This window comes from Nomascus leucogenys, chromosome 4 (assembly GCF_006542625.1).
Source record: "Nomascus leucogenys isolate Asia chromosome 4, Asia_NLE_v1, whole genome shotgun sequence".
Taxonomy (NCBI): Eukaryota; Metazoa; Chordata; class Mammalia; order Primates; family Hylobatidae; genus Nomascus; species Nomascus leucogenys.
In genome coordinates this window covers 66,452,057-66,466,531 of record NC_044384.1, presented here as the reverse complement: position 1 = coordinate 66,466,531, position 14,475 = coordinate 66,452,057, and the positions used below count along the sequence as shown (strand labels likewise).

Genomic DNA, 14,475 nt, shown 5'->3' with positions numbered 1-14,475 from the left:
GGTGGTCTTCTCTGCTCAAGTCTGTCTGCCTGCCTGTCTGGTCCCAGATGCTCAGCTCCCGTGGTTCCTCCTGTAGCTGTTGCCCAAGCTTTCATCTGAAATTTGCTTACCTGGTCTCCTCTCACTCAAGGGTTGACGTGGTAGCTGCTAAAGGGAATAAACTCCAAACACACTGCAAGTTTCTTAAGGAGACATTTCCCCAACTAGGAAACAACAATTCAATATATTTTGGTTAAGAATCTACTCTGTACAAAATCCCATGCTGGATGCCAACAATTCAGAGTAAATCAGACACTCTAGTCTCTAATGGATGAGACAAACAAGTACACACATGATTCCAGGATCATCTATTTTAACAGTAGAAAGGTCACGGGCATCCCTGACTCCGTGGGGGTCAAAGAAAGTTTCTGGAAGAAATGACACCTGAGAAGGGCTCTGAAGAGTAAGTAGACCAGTACTAGTCTGGGGCCTGTTAAGAACCAGGCTGCACAGCAGGAGGTGAACAGTCAGCCAGTGAGCGTTACCCACTGAGCTCCGCCGCCTGTCAGATCAGCCGTGGCATCAGATTCTCATAGCAGCTCGAACACTATTGTGAACTGCGCATGCAAGGGATCTAGGTTGCGCGCTCCTTATGAGAATCTAACTAATGCCTGATGAACAGTTTCATCCCTAAAACCATCCCCTCCCACAACCCTCCCCCCATCTGTGGAAAATATATATTCCACCAAACCAATCCCTGGTCCCAAAAAGGCTGGGATCACTGCTCTAGAGAACTCCATGTGTGTCTGTGCAACTTGGGTGCACAGTTGCTTGGACCAGATTGCACAGATTTATGCTGAAGTGATAATAGTTTAGATAAATAGAGTTAAATAAAAATATGATTAAAATTAATTTCACCTGTTACTTGATGTGCCTATTAGAAAACTGAAAATTATATGGCTAGGCGTGGTGGCTCACGCCTGTAATCCCAGCACTTTGGGAGGCCGAGGTGGGCAGATCACGAGGTTGGGAGATCGAGACCATCCTGGCTAACACGGTGAAACCCCATCTCTACTAAAAATACAAAAAATTAGCTGGGCGTGGTGGTGGGCACCTGTAGTCCCAGCTACTAGGGAGGCTGAGGCAGGAGAATGGTGTGAACCTGGGAGGCAGAGCTTGCAGTGAGCCGAGATCGTGCCATTGCACTCCAGCTTGGGTGACCGAGCAAGACTGCACAAAAAAAAAAAAAAAGAAAGAAAACTGAAAATTATATATGTGGCTTACATTGTATTTCTATTGGACAACAATGGTTAGGTAGTGCTTGACTCTTAAGCACTCAGTCAATGTTAACTCTGATTATGTTTCAAGAAACTTTATGAGGTCAAGGAATGCATATTGTTTAGTGCTGTCTCCTGAGTAACTAAGAATGTTGGCACATTGCAGGTGGCCAACAAATTGGTTGACTGATGAAGTGCAGGACAGATATATGCATTGCTGGTTTTTGGCCAGTGTTTGTTCTGCACTGTTGCCTGGGGCCTGTGTTGGCTCTTAAAAACCCACAATATCACAGTTAGCTGGTTGGGTCCATGGGGTCCAGCTCACATTTTACTTCCTCCAGGAACCTACTCTATTTCCAGTTCCTGCTCCCTATTATCTCTCCAATAAGAAATGATCTCTCCCTCTTATAAAGTCATGCAACATTTTGGAAAAATATTTCTTACAAGACTTAGCCCTGCTTCCAGATATAGCTCCTCTGACATATTAATGTGAGTACCTCCAGAGCTCACTCACTCTGATGCCCCGTCTTCTGCTTATTGCTCTGAGCAGAGCAGGTGTTCAGTATGAGTGTGTTGAACTGAATTGATATTTTCTTTGCACCTTTCTTGTATCTTTCTTCACAGAACGTAGCATCTGGCTGGCCACTGAAAGTGCCCAGTAAATACTTGCTGAATAAATAAATCAATGGGACTGACCTGCAAAGGGAAGGAATGGAAACACCTCTGTTAATGTCATGGGCATTGTAATGGTTGCCTTGGAGACCTTGCTTCTCTGTGGTCAGAACCACTGGTGCTTATAGTCAAGGGGAGGAAGAGTAAAGGGCAGGTTTTGGTAGACTGGTGGGAAAGGTGGAGCTGTTCCCAGGTTCCAATCCCACCCCCAGAGAATGTCAGCCTGGGTGACTTTCTCCACAGCCTTTCCAATACAGGGCACCGTCTGCTCTCACCAAACACCAAGGCCTGGACAAGGTGATGGCTTACTCTTTAGTCAATACCCAGCATTGGTCAAAACAAACCAAACCAAACCAAACCAAGATTTCTACGCAGAAAAGACAGTCCAATGCCACTCACAATAATTTAGAACATCTTTTGGAAAAAAAAGCCAACCCCCAACCAATAAACTCCCCCAAACCCCCTAAGTAAAATCCCTGGACTCTGTGGCTATGGGTTTCCATTGCATGCTTTCACAAGGGAGAATGGGAAATGTACCAGAGCCCTTAGGGAGCAAGCATGGGGTCACACAGTTCATGACGCTGGGCTTCGGACCTGAACTCTGCTACCTGCTGCCTCAGTAGTTCTTGGCAAGTTACTTAATCTCTCTGAACCTCAGTTTGTTTTTCTGCAGTAGTGACAGGTAACTTATTGTGAGAGCTGTGTGCCAGGTCCTATTCTAAATGAGATAGGTTCTATTAAAGCCTAGCATGGATGTATTACTATCATCTTCGTTTTACAGATGGGGAACCGAAGCACAGAGAAGGTAAATTACTTCCCATGTCACATGCCTCAAACCTAGTTGTTCTGCCTCGTGTCTGTGTTTTGGAGGACTGTATTATCCATCACATGGGGGTCTTGTGAAACAAGTAATGAAGTTCCTGGCACCCAGTAGCACCCAGCATGTGGTGGCAATGACCCATTACCTAAAGCTGTCTCCTCCTCAACTAGCGGCCATTCCCTTCTTTTGATAGATTATGGTGTTTGCTCTGAATCAGCACCAATAAACAGAAGAGGTTCCTCTTAATTATCTATAATGAATCAAAGATGTCACTGATTTATTGCATGCAATTTAGATTCCATTTAAACTGCTGAAAATCAAGCATTGTGAAGCTGTTCACAATCACATTTTCTCTTGTATGGATAAAAAGTTATTAATTTCCTAATCCTGTTTGGCACTTCAAACACTAGATGTAGCTACTTTGCCCCGTATAGAAAGCAACTTTGAGAGACAAACATTTCCTTCTTCCGATGTAAGAAGACGTTCCATTTTATCTTTTAAAATGATGGTCTTGATGAGTCGCTCTTCAGAGGATATTGTGAAGTGAAGCCAAGTAGCAGCCAGACAGACAGTCCAGGTATCTGTGGAGAATTATCTGTCAAAATACAATCCAAGTATTAGACATACTTGCTTTCCCTCTTTTGTCTTTCTACCATTCCAAATTTAGACTGAATCAGGCAACATGAAAAGGAGATGGGGGGATATGAGGAAGTTCATAAAAGAAATAGTCTATCCTATCTGTTACTGAACATTTTGAAACTCTTTAACCCTTCTTTAAAAATTGTGCATCAATCACATGTGCGCCCCTGCCTTCCTTCGGCTGCCTTCGACTTCCTGACGGGGTCTCAGTACTCAGCCAGCAAAACTGCCATTCTCCACAGTGAGTGGTCATTTTCAAGCTCAGCATGTGAGCCACGGCTCTAACAGGGCACACTGTGTAAGTCCTGGACAGAGAGGGACCTCTACGCAAGGGTATTCCCACAGAATGTGAATCACTGTGATTCCCTAAGTAGCAATGATGCACTTCACTCAATGCCTAGAGAAAACAAAATTTATGTAGTCACATGCAAAGCATCTGATGAAGTGTATCTCACCAATTTTAGTGTATTATATAAATATTAATGATTTGTTGAATTTGAAAATTTTTAAACAAATCATAAAAAAGAACATCATTATTCAACACATTTCTTATTAGTATAATATATAGGAAAAAAGAAAAAATGGAATATGCTATAATAAGGTAGGTTATCACAGCCATAGTGTTAGAAAATACATGGTTTTGGGGTGTTTGAAACAGAGTCTCGTTCTGTCACCCTGACTGGAGTGCAGTGGTGCAATCACAGCTCACTGCAGCCTCAGCCTCCCAATCCTCCTAAACCAATCCTCCCACCTCAGCCTCCCAAAGAGCTGGGACTACAAGGCATGCACCATCACAACTGGCTAATGTTTTAAAAATTTTTTGCCCGGGCTAGTCTCAAACTCTTGGGGTGAAGGGATCCTCCTGCCTCTGTCTCTCAACATGCTGAGATTACAGGTGTGAGCCACCTTACCTGTCCAAAAATAGATGTTTTGTTTTGTATTCAAGCCCTTTGTTCAAAATGCAACTGCTCTACTTCCTGGATACATGGATATGAACGTCCTCAGAAGAGCACTACTGAGCCCAGAGTCCAAACAAAATATAAAGAAATAAGGATGTCAGATCAAAAAATACCTACAGGCCAGCCTGGTTGGGTGGTAAAGACAAGAATGCCCCCTCCTAAACCTTCGGAAGTTGAAGAGCCCTTCCACGTTTCAAAAGGGGCCTGCAAAAGCCAGGTTTCCAGCCTTTGGTTCCTATTTCCCCAAACGAAAGTTATTCTGCATTGCAAGGCAACCAACAAGTGAGCTCCAGAAAAGCAGGCTTCCTCCTGTAACCCGTTTTTGCCCATTCTTTTTCCCAAACCATAGAATAGGAAACAAAATGTTACAACAAACCCTCAACCCCATGAAGGGCATTCTACTCCCTTCCTGCCTGGGCACAGGCCCCTGAATGTCACTTAGTTTTAGCACAACCTGCTTGGATAAAATATGTTCTGTTTCCATGTGCACACATTTCCATACATGCAGCAGATGAGCCAGAGAGATTTCTCTGAGCATGTAAATTCTTTTAGAGGAGACAGAGAAATCAGCCTTGTACCAATTTGGGAGAACACCCCCTTCTGACCACGTGGGAGATGGATGACCTGTTTACAACTGAAACCTATGCAGAACATTTTTTACTGCAGAACAAGCAGCTGACATGATTGCTGTCGCTGTTCACAGAGCCAAATATGAAGATGATTGTAAAGAAAGAGACGGTCGCATCAGATAGAAGATGTGATCCTGCTCTCACGTTTTTCCTTCTGGCATGACCATACACGTTTTATAAGTGGGGAGAAATCCTGATAAAAGCCCTATCCCTGCCATTTTAGAAACTCTGAATAATGGCATGTCTGAGACTTTTTGTAACATTTTCAGTAGTTGAATCCAGTTTGTATTATCTTTCAACCCATTCTAAACACAGGTCAATACTGACTTTGCAAAGATCTAACTTTCACTCCTGCAAAGTGTTCTAAAACTTGTATTTATTTCTCTCCTTTCTGAAACACAGTCTGAATGTCTTTGTAGGAGCTTTAGTATTTTGGGTCTGGGCTGAAGCAAAATGAAACGGCATCATGCTGGCTAGAGTTCAGCATTTAACATTTTAGAAAAGTCTGTAAAGAGAGCTCAGCTGAAATAGACAGGAATCTACATTCATGTGGCCATCAAAAGAACAAAGCGAGCCGGCAGGGGCGGCCCCAGTGTGCGGCGTCGGGCTCAGAAGAAACACCAGCGATCCAGGGAGAATATTGGCAGGGGCAGGGAGAAAGAAAAGCTTTCTTGGGGCTACTGTTCTTAGAATTTTTCACCTGTGTACAAAAGGACAAGAGAAGCTGATCTCTGACGAGGACATGACTACATCAAAACCCAGCTTCCAGAGACTGCTTAAAACGGTCTCTGCTACTCCTTGGATGCCCTGATTTACATGCAGTGGTGGGAAGGGAGCCACAGAGATGGCTCCAGCCCAGCGCCTGGCCCGCAGGGCTGGAACAGAACAAGCAGATTTCCAGGGCCTTGGAAAGACAAACGGTGCCTATGTGGCGTACGTCAACGAAACTCCAGGACAGCCTGGCACGCAGTAAGACATCAGTGAACAGTGAAAAGAGCTCTATCAAGGCCTCACGGGCTGCTGGGGCCTGGTCACCTGTTGCCTGTTCACGAAGGGGCAAGTGTTTGAGTTGCCAGCTCCGAGAGGGCTGATGAGCAGCACGCTCCCTGGAGCCATGGTACTGGCGTCTCCCCCAGGTCCGGGGCTGCCGCGCTTGGGAAGGGCACGGGGTCACTCGGGAAGGCTGATTACACAGGGAACTTTGAGCTCCAGCACACAGATGGGAGGGGAGTCGGGTGATGCAGGAACAAACACAGCTCACAAACAGAAAGATAAAACGCAGGGGCTGCCCATGAAGGGGAGGGTGCCCCTCTCTCCCCAGTGGGGTAATTTCCAACTACAGAGAACAGTCGCTGCCTCAACAATAGAGAAGAACATTTTTACTGATGTGCTCAAGAAAAGATTGGACAATTCTTGGCAAGTAAATAAACATTAAAAAAAAACCAGTGGATTTAAATATCAATGATTTTAAAAGGTAAAATTAGCCGACCTCTCAGAAAAGAATTGAGAGTAGATAGGAAGACGCCTACCTATTGAGAGAATTTGCCGAAGAAGATTTCAAAGGGTTTTTGTTGTGTTTTTGTTTTTCGGTAATAACAGCTCTATCAGCAGCAATGTAAACTATGAATAGAAATAATAATATTTAGTAATCCAATCACAAGAAGAACTGTCGGAAGCTCACAGTTCTGTTTCTTTTTGATCCAATTTTAGATTTTCCCTACAAAAGGGAAATAACAAGGATTGTGATAAAAACTCATTTTCTTCTCTCGTTTAAAAAACATTCATTCCATAATTAGAAGCAATTTTTGATTCCATACTAATGAAGTTATATGGATGCAGGGGCATTTGAGATCCACAGCTAATTCATAAATAGGATCTTGCCAAGAATTTCAGCCTCTCCCCCCAGGAGACCTCTACATAGAGGGTGCTGCAAGTAAGGAAACCTGTTTTGATCTTGGGTGTTTTAGCTTTTTTGTGCCTAGTGTTAGGTGAACCGACACAGAAGCAAATTCAGCAGTCATAGCTATTCTTCTGTAAGCTGGAGGCTGACTCTGATAGGAACTCATTCTGGGTGTCAGGAGGCTTCAGGGGCGAGTTACAGGCAGCTGAGTCTAGTGCCAGCTGCTAGGGGTTCTGGGAGCGAGGAGCTGTAATCAGGCAGGAGAGGCTGGCAAAATTCTAATTCAATTCTAGTGAATACCTATTTCCAAAGGAAGCTGTCATCAAAAGAGGAAATGGTGCAGTGGCCTTGGGAGTTCTGAGCAGAGGCTCAGTGTAGATAGAGGGTTAAACTCTATTTTGTTTTCTGTATTCTTGATACTCTGGCATTTGGGGCTTTGATGCTGGAGAGACTGTCCCTTCCAGGGCTACCTAATTCCTAGAAATAGCAAACAATTCCCCTGTAAGCATGCTTTTGATAAACCAACCAGTCTAGAGCTCACACCCCCAACCAACCCTTTCATCAAACTCTCACTCATCAAACCAATATTTCCCCTGCGCTATGTCACCCCAGGGCCAGGGACCTGACAACTAGAGACCACCTTTATAGCACTGGGCCGCTCGAATAATTTAAAGTACCCAATACTAAGTTTACTCAGCTTACTTACCCTGCCTCGCTTATTCCTTCCCTTGTAAATCCCAGTAAAGTTCCCAGCCACACGGTGCCCACATCCTCTTGTTTCCTGACCATCCCTGGTCTTTCCGGCATGGTGGGGCTTAAAATCCCCGTGCCTGTGGGGATCTGTGAGTGCAGACTTCCTCACAACAGTCATTTCTGCATCTGCCGTCTTACCATACCTGACATTAAAACAAACCCCAGGTACATATTTAACTCAACAGGGTTATGGACCATGGAAGCTTGGGTGGTTCATGAACTTCCCTGCTCCTAAGCATTGCCACGGAGAAGATCAGCTATGCAGACCTTTCGGCTGCAGCTCCAGAAATGGGGGTGAGCGGCCCGGAACCTGCGTTTCTAAGAGCACCTCCATACAACTCTGCTCAACGTGGTGTGAGCAGCAGAAAATAGCACTAGGAGAACCTAGCCACCAGGAGCAGAACTGGTAGAACCAGGTCAAGAAGACAGACCTCACTTTAAAACTTACTTTCTGATGCAGCAATTCCAATTCTAGAAAATTATCATATAAACATGATCTATAAAAATATTTATATGATAAATAAGGAAATAACTAGATATGTGCAAATATCCTTGGAAATCTTTTTATATTACACATAATTTGCAGTAAAAAAAAAAAATCATCCTAAAAAGGCCACGTTAGATTGGTTAAGTATTACATATAATGATATATTTATACAATGCACTATTTAGCAGTCATCTGGCATAATGTTCCATGGAATGTGAAAATATTAATAATATGTTGTTAACTTTAAAAATCAGCCAACAAAACAGTATAATGATATAATCCCTTTTCATTAAATATACATAGACATATATACAGAGGTTAAAGCCTGGGGTTATCTCTGGTTCATGTCGTTACAAATATTTTGTGTATGTGTTTATTTTTCCGCATTTTCCAAATTCTGTACAGTGCACATGAATAATAAATTAATTTCATTGTTTTCTAGCGTGCAGGCTGTGTTCTCCCTACAGCAGGACAAAGGAGGAATTTGGACAATCACATACCCCTCCCCCAAAGATCCAGAAGCTCTCTAAATAATGAGCGTTCGCTAACCCCCAGGCCATGTGGCCTTTGGACACAGCAGGATAGAAGTTGCTTTCTGGGCCTCACTTGCTACAGGTGAGAGTTCCTGACACCTGGAGAGGCTGAGCCCAGGCTCTAAGTGAGGCCTGATGGCTCCAGGTGACTGGAGGCCCACTTGGCAAGAGGGGTGTTATTAGGCCTAAGCGGGGACTGTAGGGGCTGTGGTTATGCTCCAGTTGGTGTAGAGAATTCATAATTAGCAACAGCGGGATTACAAAGCAAGGAGCCAGAAAGAGAAATAAGAGAGGGGAAATAACCTACCAGGAAAGGGCAAGAATAATCCACTCATGACATCATCAGTCCCATAATAACCAAGTGATGATAGTGCTTACATTAAATACACTTTAAAAATAATCAACGCAAAGAGTAGAATAAAAACAATTTGTGAGAAGGGTAAGCATTAGAGTATACAGTAGTTAATACAGCTACAGGGAAAAGAAATCAATGTAGATTAATTCATTTCAAGGTCTCTTGTTTATTAGGAAACCATTATTTCTTTTTGTCACTTTTCAGTCCCTCAAGGATGCTCAGAGGAGCAACAAATGCTCGGATTTCCACAAAAATCTGAAAACTCAGGGGTGTTTGAAATGAATGCTCTGAAAATACTTGTTGCATGTAATTGGAATTATGTAGTATTTTTGTAATTAACAAAGAATTGTTATGAAAATGTGGGGACCCCAAATTTTAAGTCTGCTATATTCCAAGGCAGCTGCCCTCTGACAAATAACCTGTGACAATTTCATAATATAGGGTTCCGAAACCTCATTAAGCCACACGCGTGGTGCAGCTGAAGCACTCAATGCTTTCCAAGGGTTTGTGAAAATGTAATTAGGCAAACCACAGGCATCTGCAAATGTGGTACTTTTGCTCCAGATGGGTGGAATCTCAGGGCGCCCCAGAGCTTTCACAGGGACGATTTCTCTCAGTGTCAGTGACTTGAACACACACCTAAGATGGTCTTTTTGCTCTTGCAGGAGAAAATGTTGCCAAATGGGTAGACTAAACAATGAATGGCTGCTGGGTTTGGTCATACCTCTCTGTGTGTGCCATCAATTGCTGATGGGAGATAGGACATTGTTCCGGCTACAAAATGGGTGCATGATCCTGGTAACTGATGCATGGGCCTTGCAAGATACGTCTATAGAATTGGCTATAGGTACTAAGCACAGAAGACCATCGGACCCCTGTGGAGCCAGACCCCACTGCTTCACCCATGTGGTCAAAGCTGCTCCCTGGATGTCAAGGGTTGGCCATTCTTGTGGTGTCAGTAGTGAGTGCTTGGATGAATGTGAGATCTATAGGCTGGTGATGCAGATGGTGATGGGAAGAGACAGTAGAGATGCCAACACACTCCCTGGACGGTGTTTCTGGAGGGAAAAGGCCCTGGTCTAGCGAGCCAGTGGAATGTGCTGTGGCAGAAAATCCACAGGCTCTGGAATCTGACTGTCAGAGCTTGGGCCCTGGATACAGTGTCTACCACCTTTGTGATCTGTGGCATGTTATTTAGTATCTTGGAGCCTCAGTTTCACCTTCTGTATTATTAGGGTAATAATGTTTTCTTTTGGGGCTTTTGGTGAGGATTAAATGATATATGGGAAGATTATTTTGAGAAGTATTAATTGATGTGCCCCTAAATTCACACACACACGCACACACTTGCACACCCCTATACACACACCCACACCCTTTTATCTCATCCATGCTTTATATGATTTACTAATATTTAGGTCTATTAGCAGGTCCATCTTAGTAAATGAAAGTTGAATCAGACAAAAAGAAATGCATCAAATTCTTGGCTTTAAATGAAAAGCAAAACAAACAACCCTCATGGAGGGGTAAGACGGGAACACTTGGGAAGCACATCTGTTTTGTGAGAGCTGCGTGGCTCTCCCACAGCCCCACCCGGATGGCTGCAGAGTCCCCCCGGCATGAGTTGCTGAAGAGCCCCTGGCCTGAGAGGAAGGGAGAAGGTGGGACACAGGGGCTTGCCATGATCAGGGCCCCGACTGCAAATAACAAACATGAAGTCTGGCTAACCTAAGGAGAAAATGCATGTATTAGAGGGATATTAGGAAGGCTGCAAACACAGATTTGGAAAATCAAGAGCAGTCAAGAGACTCTGGTAGTAAGCGCCCCGCCAAGGTCCCCTCCCAGAGTTACCTGATTAAAATGAGGCCGCCAAGGCTGCAGGATCTTGCCCCTGGTATCCCCGCTGCCAGTGGTGGACGGTGGATGTCCCTGAAAGATGCTGCAGGAGGAACTGACATTTTGTGACTCTGGCTGCAGATGGAAAGTCTTGAGGGCCATGGCCCACCAGCTGGCGACTCCCAGGCATCTAACCTCTCAGGATTCCAAGGTAGGTGGGGGCCTGCTTTCCACCAGCTCCACAAATGGCCAGCATTGTCACATAGGAAGGCGGCTTGGACTCTGGGTGACACACAAAAGCAAAAAGCCCCCTGACACGTCCACTGCAGCCCCATGGTGTCTTGCCCTCCCTCCTGAGATTAGCCCATGGGGTGTCTTGAAGGGAGACCACTGAAAGAATAGCCAGAGAGGCCCCATGATTTCAGGACAGAGGGGCTCTGTGTTTGCTTCTGGGAAGGCAACCAGGGTCCCAGACATCTTTGCCCGCACCAGCCAAGGTGGAGGTAGCAGTGAGCAGATGGCGTCAGGGAGAATCCAGGTTGGAAAGGCCAGTTACAGTCAGCTGAGTGTCTGTGGCCTTGGGCAGCAAGGACAGCCCAAAGTTCCCAGGCTCTGTTGGGAAACTTTCAGAGGAGGACCAACGGAGAGCTTGGGGGACGGGGTGGGGGCATGCTGTGGCCACATTGAGGAGGTGCTGCAGAGCCCGTGGGCCCTGTGATGAGGTGTGAACAGGAGAGATGCGGCCCAGGGTTTGCCATCACAGAGGGAAGACTGCCCCTCAGCCTCGCCCCTCCCTCCAGGACCCAGGCTCTAGAAGAAACTATTAAGATGTGAACTGGGAAGGGGGAAGCACTGAATTTCCTGACTTTACCTGACGTAACTGAAAAGGCCTAAAAATGACTGTTTTCAGCTATCATGTAGAATGGGGGCTTCAAAGGAAGCCTAGGTTGAATTACAGAGAAGGTAAAACGACCACATTTTTCTGAATATCTGAGCCTCTGCCTTGAACATGTGTATATGCTACATCAATTGTCCTCTGTTAGGAGTGACTTTTGCCCCCCAAGGGACGTTTGGCAATGTCCGGAGATAGTTTTGGTTTTCACAACCTGTAGGGAGAAGAGTATGAATTGCTCCTGGCTTCTTGTGGATAGAGGCCAGGGAAACTGCTAAACAGCCCACAAATCTTTATGCAAACTGCACATGAAGGAATTATCTGGTCCAAAACATCAATAGTGCCAAGGCTGAGAACACTTGGGAGCTCTACTGGGGTTTTAAAGAATCATTCTGCAGTGCATGTCTGCCCTGTAGACCAGTTCAAAGTCCTAGAATTGGAATTAGAGTTTGGTGATCGAGGGGTAAGGTCTAGACCCTCTGAGAGAAACTGTGTGTGCAAAGAGAAAGTGGATTTGGCCAGAAGTCAGGGTGGATTTCAGAACTATCAAGGATTTGTAAAAAGACTGCTTTGAATGGAGAGGTCAGAGCTAGAATATGGGACACCTCCCAGCTCTGGCCCGAACCTGCCCTGTACACTGCACTACAGAAGTAGGGCAGGCTTAGGGGCACATAGGAGCCAAGAGGGTGCATTGGTCCAGTAGGAACTTAGGCTCAGGGAACAAATATCTCTCCTCTTGAAGCCCACAGGCCAAATGACAACTGAGAGAATATCATTTACTTCTTTAGCCAATGCCAGCTTTTCACTTTCTCAACTAGGTCTTCCTGCCTAGTTGGAGGGCAGGAAATGCTCGAAGGAGCATTTGGCAATATCGGGAGACATTTTTGATTGTCATGACTAGGGGGATGTTATAGCATCAGCTGGGTAGAGGCCAGGGACGCTGCCCAAGATCCTGCCATGCACAGGACAGGCCCCTCCCCTCCAACAAGGAATCACCAGATTCAAAACTGTAATAGTGCCAACATAAAGAACCCTGCCCCTGGTCAGTGATTCTCACCCTTAGTTGTATGTCAGAATCACGTATGTGGAGGAGCTTTACTAAAATGTACGGGCTCTGTCCTTTGCAATTCTGATGAATTTTTCTAAGGTGGGACGCATACGTTTTTAAAGCTCTCTAGTTGATCCTGCTGTGCAGTCAGGGTTGACAGCCTCTGATGGAGACTTTGCCAGGCCTCTTAGAGTTAGCTGGTGGATACTGCCTGCTCCTGTGCCGTTTAACCACCTGGGGTGGGGAAAGGAGACGAGAACCAGCATAGTATCCACTCTCAGTGCAGGGAAGAGAAGCATCACCCAGTCTCCAGATCTCCTGCAGAGCTGGGGAAGTGAAAGAGAGAAACGTGATCCTTTGTTCCTCTTTAGGGTGAGGAATATTCACTAGGACGAACATCTGTGATGGTTTGAAGTATTCATTGATGTTTTGCCCCAAACATATAGTCCCTATTAAACAATAACCCTCACCCATTTCATTCATTCAGGCCCCTGATATAAAGCCTCTAGTGCCATTTGCTGGAAGGAGTGGAACTAGAGAACAACAACATCTGATTCTTGGCCTTTAAGTTAAAAACAAGTATTGTGGGGTGAAGACAGAAAGTTTCTAGAACATTACTGTGCATCCTGTCACCACCAAATAAAACTCCTCTGAAGTGGTGGGGGAAGCATCGGGAAAGAAACGAGGGACTTGGTGATGCCCTGGTGGCCCACTGAGCCAACGCGGATGGGGGTGGCAATAATAGAATGCACCATTTGGGAATCCTTGGGCAGAGGGACCTTGGGCTCCCTGTGTGGAGGCTGGAGGAAGTGGTCCGGGTTCTAGCTCTCTCTGCACTTCTGCATGGGGGCCACCGGGGGCGCTGTAGAGTTCAGATTGTGGCAGGGCAGCTCTGGTTGCAGGGAACAGGGACAGCCCTGAGTCTTCTGTGCCTTAAAGAAAGGTGGATCATTGGAACACTTCTCCTGCCCCCAGAGAGGGATAGGCCAAGAGAGGGCATTGGGCTTGCTGAAATCCTGTGGTGGAGGGCCTGGTGGGATTATCAGAGAGGGTTCAACCTGGAGGGATGTCTGTGTCCATGTGACACCCCAAAGGGAAAGTGGGCCCAGAGGAAATGTTATTTCAGGCCTTGAATGATGGAAAAACCGTAATTGCCTAAGACTATATTTTCTGCCATCAAGTAGTATGGGGCTTGAAATGCACGTTGAGTTCTAGAAAAATAAAATGTGCTATAATGTCTTAAAAGATTTGAGTAAATGGCAAGAAAAGTCAAATCTACATATTCAAAGTGCACAGTACTTCCTAGACCCTGGATGAATTACAGTGAGCATTACCATGTAAACCAAATGACTGTGGCCCCAGCTCTATCAGCTTGATTGCTAGGAATTGGTCTCAAAGTGTTTTGCAGGGATGAGGGATCCCCTGGGGACCTGCCGTAGCCTCCACCTGGTGCTGTTGCTTCTGCAGCTCGTGCTCCCCATGTTGTGGTGAGCCGAGCATCCCTCCTCCCACAGAATCCCTGCTTCAACCCCTGGCTGGCCTAAGGGGAGGGGGGAAAGAGGGAGGGAGGCCCCCTCCTCTCAGCTTCTTTCTGTTAGCCATGGGCAGGCCCCGCCCTTTCATCTCCCACAGCACAGCACCTGCCAGAGGATGTGAATTTTAGAGGATGTGAATTTTATAGTCACAAAATCAAGTG

At 45.6% G+C, this 14,475-nt stretch overlaps 1 protein-coding gene across 1 annotated transcript; it reads left to right on the top strand.

Annotated features, from left to right (window-relative positions):
• Positions 1-9,684: 9,684 nt before the first annotated feature.
• LOC115834691 (uncharacterized LOC112577592 homolog) lies at positions 9,685-10,287 on the top strand. Its single transcript, XM_030810109.1, has one exon. The coding sequence runs from the start codon at positions 9,685-9,687 to the stop codon at positions 10,084-10,086; it is 402 nt and encodes a 133-aa protein (XP_030665969.1). The 3' UTR covers positions 10,087-10,287.
• Positions 10,288-14,475: the final 4,188 nt, after the last annotated feature.

Coding starts and splice junctions, on each gene's coding strand:
- LOC115834691 (XM_030810109.1), top strand. CDS start 9,685: ATGGGTAGACTAAACAATGAATGGCTGCTGGGTTTGGTCATACCTCTC.